Consider the following 15,464-nt stretch of genomic DNA (forward strand, 5'->3'; position numbering starts at 1 on the left):
CCTCCGAGGACCCGTAGCACCCGCTCGCACAGCCTGCCGGGACGCGGGGTACTGCCCGGGCGCAGGGCACCCTGGGAGCAGCGACGACAGAAACCCCGCCCACCGGAACGGGTCGCCCGGCCCCCCAAGATCGCCGGAGCTACACTCGCTTAATCCCAGCTTTAACGTGTCCGAGCCCGGTTATCTTGGGCACAGACCTCATCCAGTACTACCCGTGTGGATGACGACGGGGAGGGCGGCAAGACAGCTCCCCAAATGCTGAGTACAGCAGGACGCCGGCCCAGCGGCCAATGGGGAGAAGGGACGGGTCCTCCTCCCCAATTCTCCCACACCCTAAGGCTCCTCCCGCCTGCAGCAGTGTTAAGGCTGGAGACTCTCCTGCCAATGTTTCCTTGTCCTGCACCTCTAGAGGGACAGACGGACGGAGACACACAAACACCAAGGCTGGTAGAGGGACCGATGTTGGACACAGCGATGTGGAGGGCCAGCAGCACCTGCACCTTTATGCACACTACAGGTTGGGCTGGGCAGAATGCCTGGTCCCAGGGACACCACTGTTACCATTCTATAAAACCCAGAGGAAACAAGGAACAAGCGCAAGTCCAGGGAACCCGGCCAAGGTCACGCAGAGAGGTCGCTGTTATCAAAACGCTCCTGGTCATATACTTCAGCCACAACCTTGCGGCCAGCAAACCAGCGCCCATTCAGGGCCTGGATGGCCTTGTGAGTCTCTGAGGCCATGGAAAACTCCACAAAGATCTTGACGATGATTTCTGCGTCCTCCTCCTCACCCTGCTTCTCTTGGTATATGATGACACGATTCACAGCACCAAACTTGCCACATTCCTCTGTCACCTCCCCCTCCAGGTCATCATCGATGTCCTTGGGGTCCACCATGTTGCGGAGAACCATCACTGTGGACTGTGGGGAAGGGGACAGCTAAGCACGGTGGCCGACCTGGACCACCCCCCAACTCTACACCCTGAACAGCCCTACCCACATACCTCCTGCTTGCGGAGCAGCTTCTGCATGACCATGTGGCGGGCACTGCTGCCTGAGATGCTCATGTGCTCCTGCTCACTCAGCATCTCTGGCCGCTCAGACTCAGGAAACAGCTCCTCCTCTTCCTTCTCCTTCTTGGGTTCCAGGAGACCCAGTGTCGGGGGGCTGGCTAGGATAGGGTTCACCACTCCCACAGAGGGTATGGTGACCGGAATGGGAGGACGGGCTGGGGTCACACCTGCAGCAAAACCAACCAGGTGCAGCAGTCACTCCCCTCCCCCAAGTCCTTCTTGGGAAGCAGCAGAGCCAGGACTGGCCTGCCCTGGGCTCAAAGGGTTACAATTGACCAAGCATGAGTCATGAAGCAGAGAACAGTGAAGACAGAGAGCCTGGAGGTGAGGGAGCGGGAATGAGAGAGCCCTGACCCACTCACACTTACCTGTGATGACTCCAGGGGCCTGGGCAGCCATGACAGCCTGAGGCAATGCCCCTAAGGGCTGGGCCAGGGTCAGTGCTGGGGAAACCAGTCCAGGTGTGGCCAAGGTACCTAGCACCGCTGCTCCAGCCACTGCTTCCTACAACCCAAAAGGCCACCACGATCAGTCTCCAGTCTGACTACCTCCACCCAAAGCCACCCTGAGAGCCAGTCCCCAGAAGATGAGCAGGCCTGTCCACCCACTGTCAAACCCACACAACTGCATCAGCCCTCACCTGAGCTGTAATCTTGGCTGTGGCTGCGGCTGCGGCCACAGCGGCCGCAGGCGGGAGGCCTCCAGGTGTGGCAGGCGTCAGCAGGGGCATGGGGGGGGTGACGGCCTTGCCCACCCGCAAGTACTGGCCCCCCAGGTCAAAGAGGTTCATGGAGGACACCGCATCCTGGGACGACTGGGCCTTCTCGTACTCTGCAGGGCGGGAGCAGCAATGAGGGGCAGCCCCAGCACCAGGCCGGCCCGCCCTTCCTCAGCCCCAGCTCACCGATGAAGCCGTAGCCCTTGTGCTTGCCAGTTGTGGGATCCCGAGCCAGTGTGCAAGATTTGATTTTGCCAAAAGCCTCAAAAACACTCTTGATGTCGTCGTCCGATAGGTCCTGGTGCACAGAAGCCACATAGATGCGGTTGAAGGCTCGAGCCTCCTCAGCCAGCTGGTCTATAATGGGCTGGGCCTGCCCTATGTTGCTGGGCCGGCCCACCTAGGGAAGAGGCAGGAGACAAACGTACCATCAGCCCAGGTCATCGCTAAGGCTTCTGCGGGAGGCTCCACAGAGCACTCCACAGTCTCAGCTCAAGGCCTGCGACCGGACTTCCTCACCGTCGCCCTCACCTTGATGTTCCTGCCTCCCAGCATCACTGAGTTCATTTGCTCCAACGCCAGCTGGGCAGCTTCTGGGACCTCGTACTCCACGAAGGCAAAGCCCTAGACACAGGGAAGCGTGCCAGCGTCAGAAAGGCTGAAGAGGAGGACGGGCCTAGGGCACCTGAGGACCAGCAGCCTGCTCACCTTGTGCTTCATGGTGACAGAGTCCCAGGACATGTCAATGCTCTTGATGGGGCCAAAGGGAGCAAAGGCCTGGCGGATGGTGTCCTCCCCCAGCTCGTAGTAGATGGAGCCCACGTAGACCCGGCACATGATGGCCAGCGCCCGCTGCCGCTGAGCGGCCATCTGCAGCAGGACAGAAGGAGAGAGCCACTGGCTTGTCAGGAGGGCAGGTGGCTCAGCAGCCCTCTCCCCTCCTGGCCCACCCACCCAGCTCTGCTGTGGGGAGGGCTCCCCACGCAGCAGCAAGGTGCAGGCTCGGCCCCTGCAGTCAGGGCATGGGGGTCAACAGGACCCCACCCCGAGGAAGGAAGGCCAGGCCCAACAGCAGGACACAGACGCACCCCAGCCCGCCCAGGTCCCAGGCAGACTGGCAACGAAGCTGACAAGTGGTCAGGAGGCAGGACTAAATGCCCTACCACCCAGCCCACCCCTCCAGTTTGGGGGCCAGGTAGCCTGGGCTGGGCTGGGAGATCCTCCCACCATCCCAGCCAAGTTCTGTGACAGAAGAGGGAGGAGCTGTCCAAACCAGAGGGACCCACTGGTGTGGAGGCCAGAAGAGAGGGTAGGGTGGCAGAAGACAGGGCAGCCACTGCCCGGAAGAGACCCCAGGGGAGGAGTTCAGGAGCCCAGATGGGTTCCCTGGAGAGAACAAGGAGCAGTTGCTCATGCGGGGCTGACTTGACAAGGGCTCAGTGCTCTATACTCTCCTGTCCTAATAACCCCCGCTAAAAAGAGCTGCCTAGAGCCCATGCCAGCAGTGACAAGAGCTGGCCCCCAGGAGCTTATGAGGCAGCAGAGAACCCAATGGAGAAGCCTCAGGGTTCCTTGGGGGTGGGGTACTGATGGGCCTGGCAGGCCCAAGGCCTTGGTTGTGAGCAGGGCTACTTTAAGGTGGGACCTCCCCATTCCCTCAGAGACAGGCTCCCTCCCTCACAGAAGATGTGCCAGGCACGGGGTTCTAAAGCCACATGTTATAGGTTGCCAGGGCCCTACCCCTTTACACCAACAAGGGCTCCTCTCACCCTAACAAAGGTCCCAGGGGCCAAAGACCAGTTTAGTTCTTCTGACATTAGCAGGCCTAGTATAGGCCCAGCCCCACTGCAAAGTGGAGCCTAAAAGTAAGGTCTCTATCTCCCCAGCACAGGACTCCCCAAGGTGGGGCCTACCTTCCCTCAAACTAAGAACTCCCTGAAAACAGGACTGTTGCCTCTTCAAACTCCACTCCCAACAAGAGGACCCCTGAAGATAGAGCCATGTCCCCTTCTCATAGTGGACTTCCCAGACGTGACATTACATCTGTCCCTTATGTCAAAGAGAGCCATGTCTCTTCTTCTGGGCAAGGTTACCCAACTATAGGTGGACAAACAGCTCTCTTCCTGACCACATCTCCCACAGCCCAGGTCTCCTCCAAGGATTGATGGTTTCTTTTCGGACAGATGCTTCCCAGAGAGGACACCGAGTGTCTCCCTCATGAGAGCAACTCATCCAGGGATGTCCCCTTGAAGTAAAGGCCCCCAGAGAAAGGGGCCACATCTCCCCCTCAGGACCTCCCCATGACAGTGCCTGGCCTCCTCAGCCTGCCTCTGGGCAAGGGAGGGGCATCTCCTTCCCAGACTGCTCTGCTCACTATGACTATGGTCACATGACCTCTACCGTTTGCTGACAGGTCCATGGCTCAAGTCTTTGCCCTTCCCTCTCTTGCTTGCTTGGGTCCCCCCACTCCCCACCCCATCCATCCATCCTCCCTCCAGGGTCTGATGGGGCCACAAGTTATGACCCCTCTCTCCTCCAAGGCCTGACCCCAACCCAAGAGCCCAGGCAGCCTGAAGACTGATGGAGCTGGTGGCCCACAGGTGTGCCCCCTGCGTGGGGCAGCAAGGCGCAGACGAGCCTGGCACTGGCAGCTACCCTCCCTGGCTGGCTGCCGCGGCTGCCCTCCGCAGTTACCTGGCCGGTTAGTTTTAAGGCGGGCCCTCAGAGCAGATGGAGGCCTCCCCAGGGGCGGTCCCGGGGTGGGTGCCCACACCACTGGCCCCGCCATGCCTGGCGCTCTGCTGCGCTGTCCAGAGCTGGCGGGCAGGGCCGGCCAGGGGAGCAAGGTCCCCAGCAGTGGGCTGCACTGCCCCCCTCTAGCCCTGACTAAGGACATGAGCCCCGGAAGAAGTGAGCATTTCTATTGACCGATTGCAAAGGTGAGAGAGGATCTCCAAAGCCCATTGTCACTGCTGCCATCTGAAAGACAGTAAAGACAGAGTTCAGTCTGTTGGAGCCGAGCAGTCTCCCGCTCTCGTCAACACCTCACGCAGACAGCGGCAAGGCCCGGAGTCCCCGCCCTGCCAGGGAGGCCCGCCTGCCTTCCCACACAGCCAGCCACTCTGGCTGGCCGCCAGCACCTGCCCAGGGGGGCCTCAGAGCCCCAGGTGCCCCGCCCCGCAGCCTCTGCAGCAGGGCCAGCGAGGGCAGAAGGAAGGGAGGGAGGAGAGGGATGGACGGAACACAGTGAACAGCCAGGACATCTGGCAGCGTGAATGTGAGGGCTGGGCCTGGGGGAGGGGAGAGGCTCAAGGCCCAGGAACCTGTTGGCCTCACACAGGCCTCTTTCCAGATATAGCAGCCTCTGGCTCATAGTGGGGCCCAATGGAGGCACCCCTAGACTGTCCCCTCAGTGCTGGGTGCCAGCCCAGGTGGTCTGGACTCACGGCAGGGGTGGGGGCCTGACCACAGGGACAGGGAAGAACACACCCTTCTTGCCACCATAGCTGTGCACAGCCTGGGGGACAAGGATGTGGGGGAGACCCAGAGGCAACAGTGGGAAGACCAAGAAGGAAACAGGGGAGAGCTACAGAGAAGGAGCAGGGAAATGGGTGAAAAAGGGCCATAGCGATCAAGAAGTGGGAGAGGCTGGGCCGCATGTGCCTCAGTGAGGACCCTGGGGGTCCCAAGAATGAGTCTTGAGAGTCTGAGAGTCCTAACACCTTCTGGGGGCAGCCGGCCGCAGGCACAGGAGGAGGAAGAGAAGAGGAGGAGATGGTGGAGGTGGTGGGGAGGGGCAGTGGAGGCTTCCCAGCCCAGGTTGGGCAGACAGCCTCGAATGGAGCCAGCCCCGAGGTGGTGGCAGTGGAGTGCAGGAGGATGGAGGGCTCACCTGTAGATTGGTGAGCTGCTGCTGCTGGTGCGCGATGGTCTGCTTCACCAGCACACTCTTGATGCTCTGCTCCATGGCATACTTCTTGGCCTGCAAGAGACAGTGGTGAGGAGCACTGGGAGGCCCGGCCTTGAAGGGAGATGGCCTGCCCCCACAACCCCAGCTGACAAGTCATGCCCACAGGACTCAGGAGGGAGGCTCTCACCTTCTGGAGGGCCTCCTGCTGCTCAGGCGTCAGGGGAGGCAGCCCCAGCTTGGCGCCTGTGCTTTGCCCATTCTCCATCTTGATGGAATCTGTGCCCTGGAGTGGAGAGCAACGGAGTTGTTCAGCAACAAACTCAAGGTCTCCCTCATGTGTTCCCAAAAACCCCACCTATCTGGCTTAAATGTGGGTCTGCTCTTCTGACATTGCTGTTCCCATCCCAGGCTTCTGTCTGCTACAAGACCCATGGACACAGACTAAGGGAGGCAGGCACCTTGGGAACCTTGTGCCAATGTGAGGCAGTTGTGGAGCCCAGGCCATAATGGTCTCCTCAGGAGCCAAGACAGACAGCAAATGATAAGAGTCAGCCCCTTGTTGCCATCAGGATGCCAGAGTCTCCATTCCATGCTTTGTAAGAAAGCCAGCCTCAGCTGGCCCAGCCCCATCCAGACGGGGTGCAAGACCAGGACTCTCTGGACATTCTGGGACTCTATACTCCTAAGCTGCATGGCACACCAGCCTCTTGGCTTCCTTGGAGTTCCAGGGGCCATCCACGGTACAAGTACAGACAAAGGGCCTCCCTCCTGACAGCACCCATCCCTAGCCCTGCAGACAGTGCACAGCTCCCACACACATGAGCCATACAGGGGAATCCAGCTTGCTTCCACCAAACTCTTGAATGGACTGTACAGTTCCTGGGAGACAGTACCCTAGCCAGGCGCCTGCAGAACAGGAGGTGTTGGGTAGGGGAGGGCTGGCCACAGAGGCTGCAGACCCAAGAGGATGCTAACAGGATGTTTACATTCCTTCTGTCAAAGCTGTTCCAAGGTTTTTGCAGACTGAAGAACACAGCCATATAAGTGGCGAGAAAAGCCCAAAATCAGAGCCAGCAGAGTATGTGGTTGGAGGGGAGACAGGGGTCACAGGTAACACCAGCTTGCCTAGCTACAGTTCAAAAGACCAACAGCAGCCCTTCTAGGCTTTCAGATGCAGCCTTGAGAGGAATGGCAAGAGGGGTCCCTGGCATAGGAGTGATGAACAAGGACTAAAGTACAAAGCCAGCAGGCAGTGGCCAGCTGACTCAAACCCTAGGAAGCCCTTTCTGGCCACCTGAGTGCTGAGTTTCTAGCCCAGGGTCAAAAGGCAGCAAGCCTACAAGGTCCCTCTCTGAGCAACCAGAGCTGCAGCCTGGTTCATACTATATATGTCCTCTGCCCTCCCTGCTGGCCCCAAGCCCATTCCTTCTTAGTGGGAAAGAGCGCAAGGTTGGGACGCCAGAGCAAATTGTCACCATGGAAATCAATGCCAGTTCCCCTCAGCCCCCTAGAAACTTTTCAATCTCCTCTTTGTCTTGAAGAACAAAAGGCCCTTCTCCCACCAACCAATGGCCAACCAGACAGGCCGGGAGCTTCAGCCCCCACAGCTTCCCAGATCTAGGCTGCATACCACATCCCTATCCCTCCCCCTGCGTGGCTGGGGAGCCAGGAGGACAGCCTAGCCCCAAGAGGTCATCAGGCCACCTTAGTGTAGCCTGCCAGACCTATGGAGGCAGACACTGTCATGGAGTAACACAAAGAATCGATGGCACAGTGACAAGAGAACCCAGCTTCTTGTCCCAGATGACTTGTTCTCTTGGGCAGGTGTCTGGAGTTGGGCACAACCCATCTGCACCCACCCCAGAGCCTGGAGTGAAGAAAAGGTGGAAGGTTGAGTCCCCACCACACCTGTACATTGACTCACATATTGTTTTATTTAAATCAAAGAGTAAAACAAAATTCTCCATTTCAGGCTCTCCACGTAACAGTGCCTGTTCTGGATCAGCATGCCCACCGTTCTGCACAATGCTGATGGCTAAGAATGGGCACAGCTGAGATCCCCAGTGCCCCTGCCTGGCCTGATCACTGTTAGGCTCTGCCTGGGGCCTCTAGCAGGATGGAACAAGGGGTAGGGAGACATTAAGGGGGTGGGCAGGGCTAGGCATGCAGTTCTACAGGCAGTGTCTGCCCAGAAGCTATAGAAGGGCTCCTCCCCACCTGCCCACAGACCCTTCTGGGCCCAGGACTCACAGGCAGGCGGGCAAGCCTGAGGGAGAAGATGTTTAAGGTCAGTACCTGTGGAGGTTTCCATTTGTCTCCCGCTGCCACCACTGCCGCCGCCGCTGCCGGCTCCGACCCCCCTCCTTGCTGGCCATTGACCTGCTGCAAGCAGGAAGGAGATGTTGTAACCAACAGTCACACAACCCCACCACCCAGGCCCTCTTCTCTTCCCAAGTCAAGTGCTGTGCTCCCCATGGTCAAGCAAGGGAGTTCAGGCAGGGTTATAAAAAGGCCCAGCTCCAGCTCGGCCTTCGAATATTCCCAGCATTACTCCCACCTTATATTACTCTCTCAAGTCTACTCACAGCTGCCCTGGGCCCAGACAGAAAGCAGAGCAGCATCTAGGGCAGGCCCAAGTTGGCAGCAGTCCCTGGGAAGGGACAGAGTGGAAAGAGTAAGAAAGCAAACAGTGCTCCAACCCCAGGTCAAGAAAAACCACCCTCTCCTGCTGATAGACTGTACCAGGCTAGATGACAAAGTGATCAGCTGGCTGTGTCCTCTAGCCCCCTCTTGAGAAAACAGGGGTGCCTGCCACCCAGTACCCTGAACACACCTGACCAGCCCTCCACTCACATTCTCCCAATGCTTCCACAGGCTCTGGTCATGCCCAAGCCTCCTTCCCCAGCAGCCAAACTGTCTATGGCTATCTAATTCCAAGGAGGGCAGCTGAGAGCTTCACTCTCTGTATTCAACAGTACCCATACCCAGAGGGCGTACAGAACACCGCTGTGCAAAGCCAGTTCCCAGGAGTAGTGGCTCCTGTCATGGCCCAGTGGGGAGGCAGGGGCAAAGACAGGCCTTAGGTGGAGGTGGACAACATGGGAGTAGGGGAGGACCAGGACATGGTAGAAGGACTCTGAGACCAATCCAGCCTTCTCAGAGGCTGCAACAGGAACAGAGAACAAATGCACTCACACTGCTCCCAGCAACCTTGAGCATCAAAGGACATGAAGGGACAGCTGTGACCACACTAGGAGCTGTACACAAAGCCTGAGGGTGACTGAGTTGGCCAGGGAATGTTCTCAGGTTCTCAGACCTCTGAAGGAGGAATATCAGCACAGGTCAGCATATTGCAGAGATTTAGGCAATGGGCCTGCGAGCTGTGGCCTGGCCTTGCCTAGAGTTGCTCCAAATGCTACCACTGTGAGCGTGCTCTATGGCCGAGCTCAGCCCCACTGCTGCTTAGAAAAAATGGCACACCAGAGAGAGGCAAAGGGATGGAGGCTCCTCTGACACAGCCCACCCATAGAGCACCACAGAAGGTGCTTCTCAACACCCACAGTGAAAGCATGCTTCAGGTACAGTGCGAGACACCTCAGAGCAAGGTGAACCTGGAGTGTGTAACTTCCTGCTCCCCCAAACTACTGTACTAGCCAACACATGAACCAGGACAGAGCTGAGAGCAGAACACAGTTCAGATGAGAAGTTACAGGAAAACTCAAGCCACTGGTGGACACTGCACAGCACATCCAAACCCATTCACCCCCACCAAACCAGTTACTAGGAAAGCCTGGAGAAAACTGTCACTTACTGCCACAACAGGTCATATGCTGTCACCCTCTGGCAGTGAAAATGGCAAGCTTTGTAGTCAAAATGCTCCCTAACATCAGAGAGAGGTACCTCAAGGGATGGGAAGTCCTCTCTGAGGGGCAGTGCTGCTAAGGTACTCTGGGGTGCAAATGCCAGCTCTGTCCCTCAACAGCCCAGAACAAAAAGGATTATTTCCATTAGAAGACAAAAAAGTTAAGTAATTTGGCAAAATTACTTTTTACTTAAGCAAAAAACCTAAGCTATTAGGCCATAGGCTTCTTAGTCGTAAATGGGGGGGGGGGGAATGACCTGTCTCTAAGAAAGGTGCAAAACATGCACTGGATCAAGTACCTTAGGGAGTCAGTCCCTGCTCGTGGAAAGTAGCCACAGGTGGTAGAATTATTAACAGCGGCATCAGACCCCAAGCAAGGCTGACTGCGGAAAGCTGTATCCCATCTGGTCAGGCCCTCTGACACGGTGTGGTGCTGCTTAATGCATAGCCAGGCTCTGTGCTGAGCACTGTAGATGCAGCAAAAACAAAGCAGACAGACAACTCTCTTGGGAATCTCACCATCGACTGCTGGCAGACAAAGAATGTTCCAACTGTCACCTAAGATGGTCTCTGCAGTTTGCAAGCACTATGAAGAAATAAAGCACAGGACAAGAGAATGACTGAAGCACACCACACTGTGGCAGCCAGGGAGGACCTCTTCATGAGGTGATATGAATGGGGCCTTCAGGAGAGAAGGAAGAGGAGCTCAAGGATAAGGGCCACAAGCGCGAGCAGCTGGGCAGTCAGAGAAGCGAAGCAGTGCACCAGAGATCATGAAGACTGAACCTCTGCTGTCAAGGGGCTGTTGAGCTATTTCTGCAGCCACCCAGCAAGAGAAACAGAGAGAAATCATTCCTTCACCTTCCTGAATGGTTCTCCACCAGACCTGTGTCAGCCAGATTCAGCCACTCCATTCGCCCTTCCACAAGAGCTGAAGCACCATGGCATGGGGAACAGGCTCTTGTTATGCCCACCAGGACAGTGGGGACCTGAAAGCCCTTCTAAAGACCTGTCCACTCAAAAGATTGGGGTTAGGATGCAGCTCAGTGGTAAGGCATGTTCAGTGTGTAACAGGCTCTGGGTTCATCCTCAGCACTGCCAAAAAAGAAAAAGCAATGTGTCAGGCCTCTCCGAGCCAGCGGCAACAGGCCTGGGCCTTGGCTGTCAAAGAGCAGGTACTAACCTTGACAAGATTGGGATGCAACAAATACCCCATGAAAAACTCCTGCTTCCCCGGTCAGACTTACTGTCCATATTCATCTCACCCATGACACCACCTCTCTGGCATCATGCCACAACAGAGCTGCGCTCACCCCTCAGTCTGCATGACCATCAAGAGTTGCTCAGTGGGTCATCAAGAAATGAGGCATCTACTACCTTACTACACCTTCCCAAATGTCTGGTCCTTCTCTCTGAGCTTCCATCTCATCAATTCTGACTGCCGCCTGGAGGGTCATCAGGTCCTCAACTTTCTGGCTTTCTCCTCACAATGGTCATTTCCTCCTCTGGCTTCAAGAAGCAGCAAGGGGTAGAGAAGTGGCTCAAGTGGTAGAATGCCTGACTAGCAAAAATAAAGCCCTCAGTTCAAACCCCAGTTTCACTTTAAAAAACAAAACAAAAAACAGCAGCAGTAGAAAAAGTTTGCCATGATGTGAGGGCTACACACTGGCCTTGTCCCTCACAATCTGGAGCATCTTGTGCAAGTGACCCCCATTGTTTCTGCCTTAGTGGGGCAGGGTGCAGCTCCCAGCTCAAGTCCTGGCAATGGCAGCCCACGTGCACTCCCTGACCAACTGCCCAAATCTTCTTAGACAGACTTTATCCCATTCCTGTGGGCGCCGGCTCAGGGAGGGTGGCAGGTAAAGGGATGAATGCAGCAGGGAAAGGTCCAGGAGGGAAGCTGATCCCTAAATTAAGTGGGGAGAAGACCAGCGGGGATTATGCACAGGCGTGCCGCCTGTCCGGGGAGGTGGGTGAGGAGCACAGCAGGGAGAGGCTCCCTCTTCCAGGTGCTCACACTATCTCGAGCACCACACCTCGGCTCCCGGCACAAGGCACAGGGGTAGGAAGCCTATGGTGCTCACCAGACCCCCGACCACGGCAGAGACTGCCTCCATCTGGTTCCCCCCCGTGCCTCAAGGCCCTCCCAGAGCTTGCAGCAGAGCAACTGCTCAAAAGACATGTGAGAAAAGAGGACGTCCTTCCCGTCCTGAGTGGAGTAACAGGAGGGAGTAACTGCTTTCCTGCAAAGCACTAGCGGAGAGCGGATCACAACCGTGGGCACGAGGAATGAAAGCCACCGGGCCCTCACTGCGTGAGGCAAGGCCCGCCCCTTCCGCAACCCCAACCCGAAGCCCACTCCGGCAGGCAGTGGAGCAAACGCCATCACTCCCAGGACGCGGCCTGCCGCCGGGACCGCCCCGCCGGGAATACAGCTCCGCCACGGCGGACCAACCCACCCCACCCGGCCGCCGGAAGCTGGAGTCCGCGAGCCGGAAGCTGTGGCTGCGGGCCCGCTGCCCGCGAGCCCCCGCCCCGCCCCCGCCCCGCACGCCCAAGGCTGCGGGAGAGACCGCACGGAGCCTGGGAAGACCGCCGCGCCCCCAAAGAGCTTCCGCGCCCTGGTCTGGCCGACGACCCGCTCCCGTCAGCAAAGGGCTGCCTGCGACCGTGGCGGGGGAGGGGGGGTCACTTACGAGAGCTATGGTCGCCGTCGCCATCTTGCGTCCGTCGCGGCCGCCGCGCGCGCCACACGCTCCTACTTCCTTTGCAGTCTCGCGCGATCTGGGTGCCGGCCGAGGAACTCTCGCGATAAAAGGCCTTTCGCCAGCGACGTGGAAGGATAGAGGAACGCGCTTCCGGGGCGGGGAGAAGCAGTTAACGCCCCCGGCAGCGGCTCGGCCGGATCGGGGCGTGGCCAATGTGGGAGGGCGGGGCCAAAGGCGGCTCAGGCGCGCGGAGCAAGTCTAGCGAGGCTACCTGCGTCCCTGGGGGCGCACGCTTGCGTCATCTCCCGCTGTGCTATGGCCACCGCTCCATCTCTCTGCCTGCCTTGCAGGTACACTTATCCCAGGCATGTGCACTCGCTGGAGGCAGCGATTAGGAGGCAGGGAGAAGGGAAGCGGATCCCTCCTGGCTGAGGGAGTCTGCGCAGACAGGCGACAAAAGGACTGATGTATCGTTTTGCATCGTTAACATCTCTGACGTCGCGAGTCCTCATTTAACCGGCAGTATGTTCTCCTGTCTACTAATTCGCAAAACACTACTGTCTGTACTGAACATACAGTCCGGTGGACCGGCAGCCCTGGAGACGGCTTGTGAGCCATTCCCCTGGGAATAGCGTGCATTAGGTCACCTAAGCTCTGCTGTGTTTAAAGGCTCCGGGTGTTCATCCGTGCTGTGAAGGAGCTGCCCTGGCATCGGCCACAGGCTGCACCCAACATGTGAAAGGGACCACGATGTGTAAACTCAGGCATCTTCAGCTGCCTGAGACCACAGTGTCTTCCCTCGATGGGGAGTCTCCTTTCAACTCTGAAAAAGTACCGAATTGAATATAGACACCTGTAGTAAAATATGGCAGATATCTCCCTTCTGAAGTCCTCTAATATGACAGGAAAGGAGCTTACAAAGGCAAAGCCTGCGTGCAGAGAAATGGAATGTTGCAGAGCTGGGGAGGGTGGACAGCAGAGCTGCTTCAGCCAGCTGGGCTGTAGAGGCTCTGTCTGAGGGATTTGCATGGAAGCAAAGATGAACAAAGTAGGAGACCGTAGACCTCTATCCCACAGCTGGTGCCAACAGGCACTGTCCTGCTGACTATGGCTGGGAGTGAGCTCTGCGAGAGGAGCACTGAGGTCTGGCTTCCCACATGTGCCCCCAACCTCCTCTTAGAGGTCTCCTCTCTGCAGCAACTCCCAGCTCAGAAGAAAAGACTGGCAGCTGGGGGAGGAGGGGTGTCTAGTAGAAGAGCCCAGCCAGACCTCTGACCTCCAAGCTCACCAGTGAAAAGCCCTAGCCATGACTTCTATCTCTGTCTTAACCAGAACTGGACAGCCCAGAATCACCAGGCATAGGAGAGTAAGAAAATGAGACTCAGAAGGAACTATGGAGTCAGGCACAGTGGCTCATACCTTTATCCCAACTACTTGGGAGGCAGAGAGGCATGACTGCAGTCTGAGGCCATCTCAGGCAAAAGACACAAGACCCTATCTGGAAAATAACTAAAGCAAAAGGGCTAGAGGCATGACTCAAGTGGTAGAGTATTTGCCTAGCAAGTGCAAGGCCCTAAGTTCAAAACTCCAGTACTTTCAAACAAACAAACAAAAGCCACAAGGCAATAATGGAAGCCAAGGAAGGAAAAAAAAAAAAAAAAAAGAAAAGGACTGAGCAACACACTTGGCTATGTCAGAGATGTTGTATCCAAAATATAAGAACAGGGAGCTGTAGAGAAAGAATAATCATCAAATGAGTTTTTTCAAATGAAAAATCTGAGAGGAAAATGAGCAATTAAATAGGCTTGACAGATAAAGTTGAAACCTTCCAGAATGCATAACAATAGCTAGAACACCAGTCAGTACTCTCCAGTTTAGAACCAACCTGGCCCACCACAGCCTCTGCAGTGGAGGGGCCTGTGAGGGGGTGGGCAGGATGGGTCTCACCACCACACCACCAGCAGGGGGAGCCCCAAGCACCACCCTCTGGTGACAGCTATGTTGATAAAGACCTGGGACTCTGCAGTGCCAAGCGCTGCCCTTACTCCTCACACCAAGCTCACACCACCCTTTACAGAAACCCTCTGCAGAGGGTTCTACCTCACTGCACCAGAAGAGGAGGTGTAGGCACAACTAATGTCACTCTTCTGGGAGCAGCAGATCAACTCTGGAGCCTGGGCTCTGACCCCCATGATGACACTTCTCAAAAGACAAATCCAACAGCTCAAGGAATTGTTCAGAAAACAAAGAAGGGAGATAAATCAGTAAAGAAACAATTTAAGAAAATTTCCATTTCTGGACAAGGGATGAAAGAGCACTGAGAATTTCCAACCCTCTATGAGATTAAGAAAAGAGCTCACAGAAAGGGTTAGAATTCAGAAACATGACAGTTTTTGGAAGTAGCAGGACATGACATAACATCCTCAAAATTCTGATGAGAAATGGTTATCAACTGAGCCAGACTTCTTGTACCTAGTTACACTTTCAAGATATGAGGTTAAAATAAAGACCAACAGGCTTGTAGGATGTTCCTCCTCAAGGGGGGCGAGTGGAAGAAGAGGAATACATGACATCTGGTTACAACAGAAAGGGAGGACGCTGGTGAAGGGTGAAGCAGGATTACAGCTGGGCACAGTATAAGAACAAGCAGCCCAGGCACAAGGCTCATAGGTGAGGCTCTAGGAAAACAAGAAACTGCTTAATGAAGAGAGGAGAGCCACACTTCTGCACGGGAATCTAGAGATGAATTAATGGCAGACATACAGGAAGCAAAGCAAAAAAAAAATTTATTATTAACTCCAGGGAAAACAAAAAGTTGTGCAAGAAAGAGAATACAGCCTAGGACAACTTGTCCTCTGTTGGGCCTATGGTAATGAAGCTGTCATAATACCCAGACAACTATGATGCCCATCACACTGAGATGATGTCGGGTTGGGGGGAGGCATATGAAACCACTCTCCCAGAGGATGCCACCTGGGTATACCTACTGTAGCAAACCCAATAAACAGAACTAAAAGCATGCATGTGGTTTAAATAAATGTAGATTCTAAATGCCTGAAGAACACAACTAAGAGAATTGAATTTGGGGAAGATCAGGATAGGAGATTGCCTTTAACTATTGCCCTCCCCCAAACTATCCCACTTTTAAAACACCTACCTCTGCAAAGATAAAACTTAAAATGGAAAACTCAAG

At 56.0% G+C, this 15,464-nt stretch overlaps 1 protein-coding gene across 6 annotated transcripts; it reads right to left on the bottom strand.

The window, feature by feature from the left end:
* Positions 1–443: 443 nt before the first annotated feature.
* Puf60 (poly(U) binding splicing factor 60) lies at positions 444–12,405 on the bottom strand. Of its 6 annotated transcripts, none has more exons than XM_020170342.2 (12): positions 12,260–12,405; positions 7,997–8,083; positions 5,889–5,984; positions 5,684–5,773; positions 4,720–4,770; positions 2,500–2,661; positions 2,323–2,415; positions 1,978–2,191; positions 1,714–1,904; positions 1,442–1,577; positions 1,005–1,240; positions 444–921 (listed from the first exon to the last, which is right to left on the bottom strand). In XM_020170342.2, exons 1-12 carry the CDS (start codon positions 12,281–12,283, stop codon positions 622–624), a joined length of 1,680 nt encoding a protein of 559 aa, XP_020025931.1. In that variant the 5' UTR covers positions 12,284–12,405; the 3' UTR covers positions 444–621. The 6 variants fall into 6 exon arrangements, with proteins under 6 accessions (XP_020025931.1, XP_020025932.1, XP_020025935.1 ...); XM_020170343.2 differs by having other exon boundaries at positions 7,997–8,080; positions 12,260–12,330; XM_020170346.2 differs by lacking the exon at positions 12,260–12,405 and adding an exon at positions 10,425–10,647.
* Between the last annotated feature and the right edge of the window lie 3,059 nt (positions 12,406–15,464).

The sequence above is a fragment of the Castor canadensis genome, chromosome 3, assembly GCF_047511655.1.
Source record: "Castor canadensis chromosome 3, mCasCan1.hap1v2, whole genome shotgun sequence".
In the NCBI taxonomy this organism is placed as follows: domain Eukaryota; kingdom Metazoa; phylum Chordata; class Mammalia; order Rodentia; family Castoridae; genus Castor; species Castor canadensis.

Excerpts from the sequence above, each read along its gene's own strand:
- Puf60 (XM_020170342.2), bottom strand. The coding sequence starts at position 12,283 with ATGGCGACGGCGACCATAGCTCTC. Across the intron at positions 8,084-12,259 it reads CGACGGCGACCATAGCTCTC|CAGGTCAATGGCCAGCAAGG; the intron begins GTAAGTGACCCC and ends TCCTGCTTGCAG. Across the intron at positions 5,985-7,996 it reads ACAAATGGAAACCTCCACAG|GGCACAGATTCCATCAAGAT; the intron begins GTACTGACCTTA and ends TCTCCACTCCAG.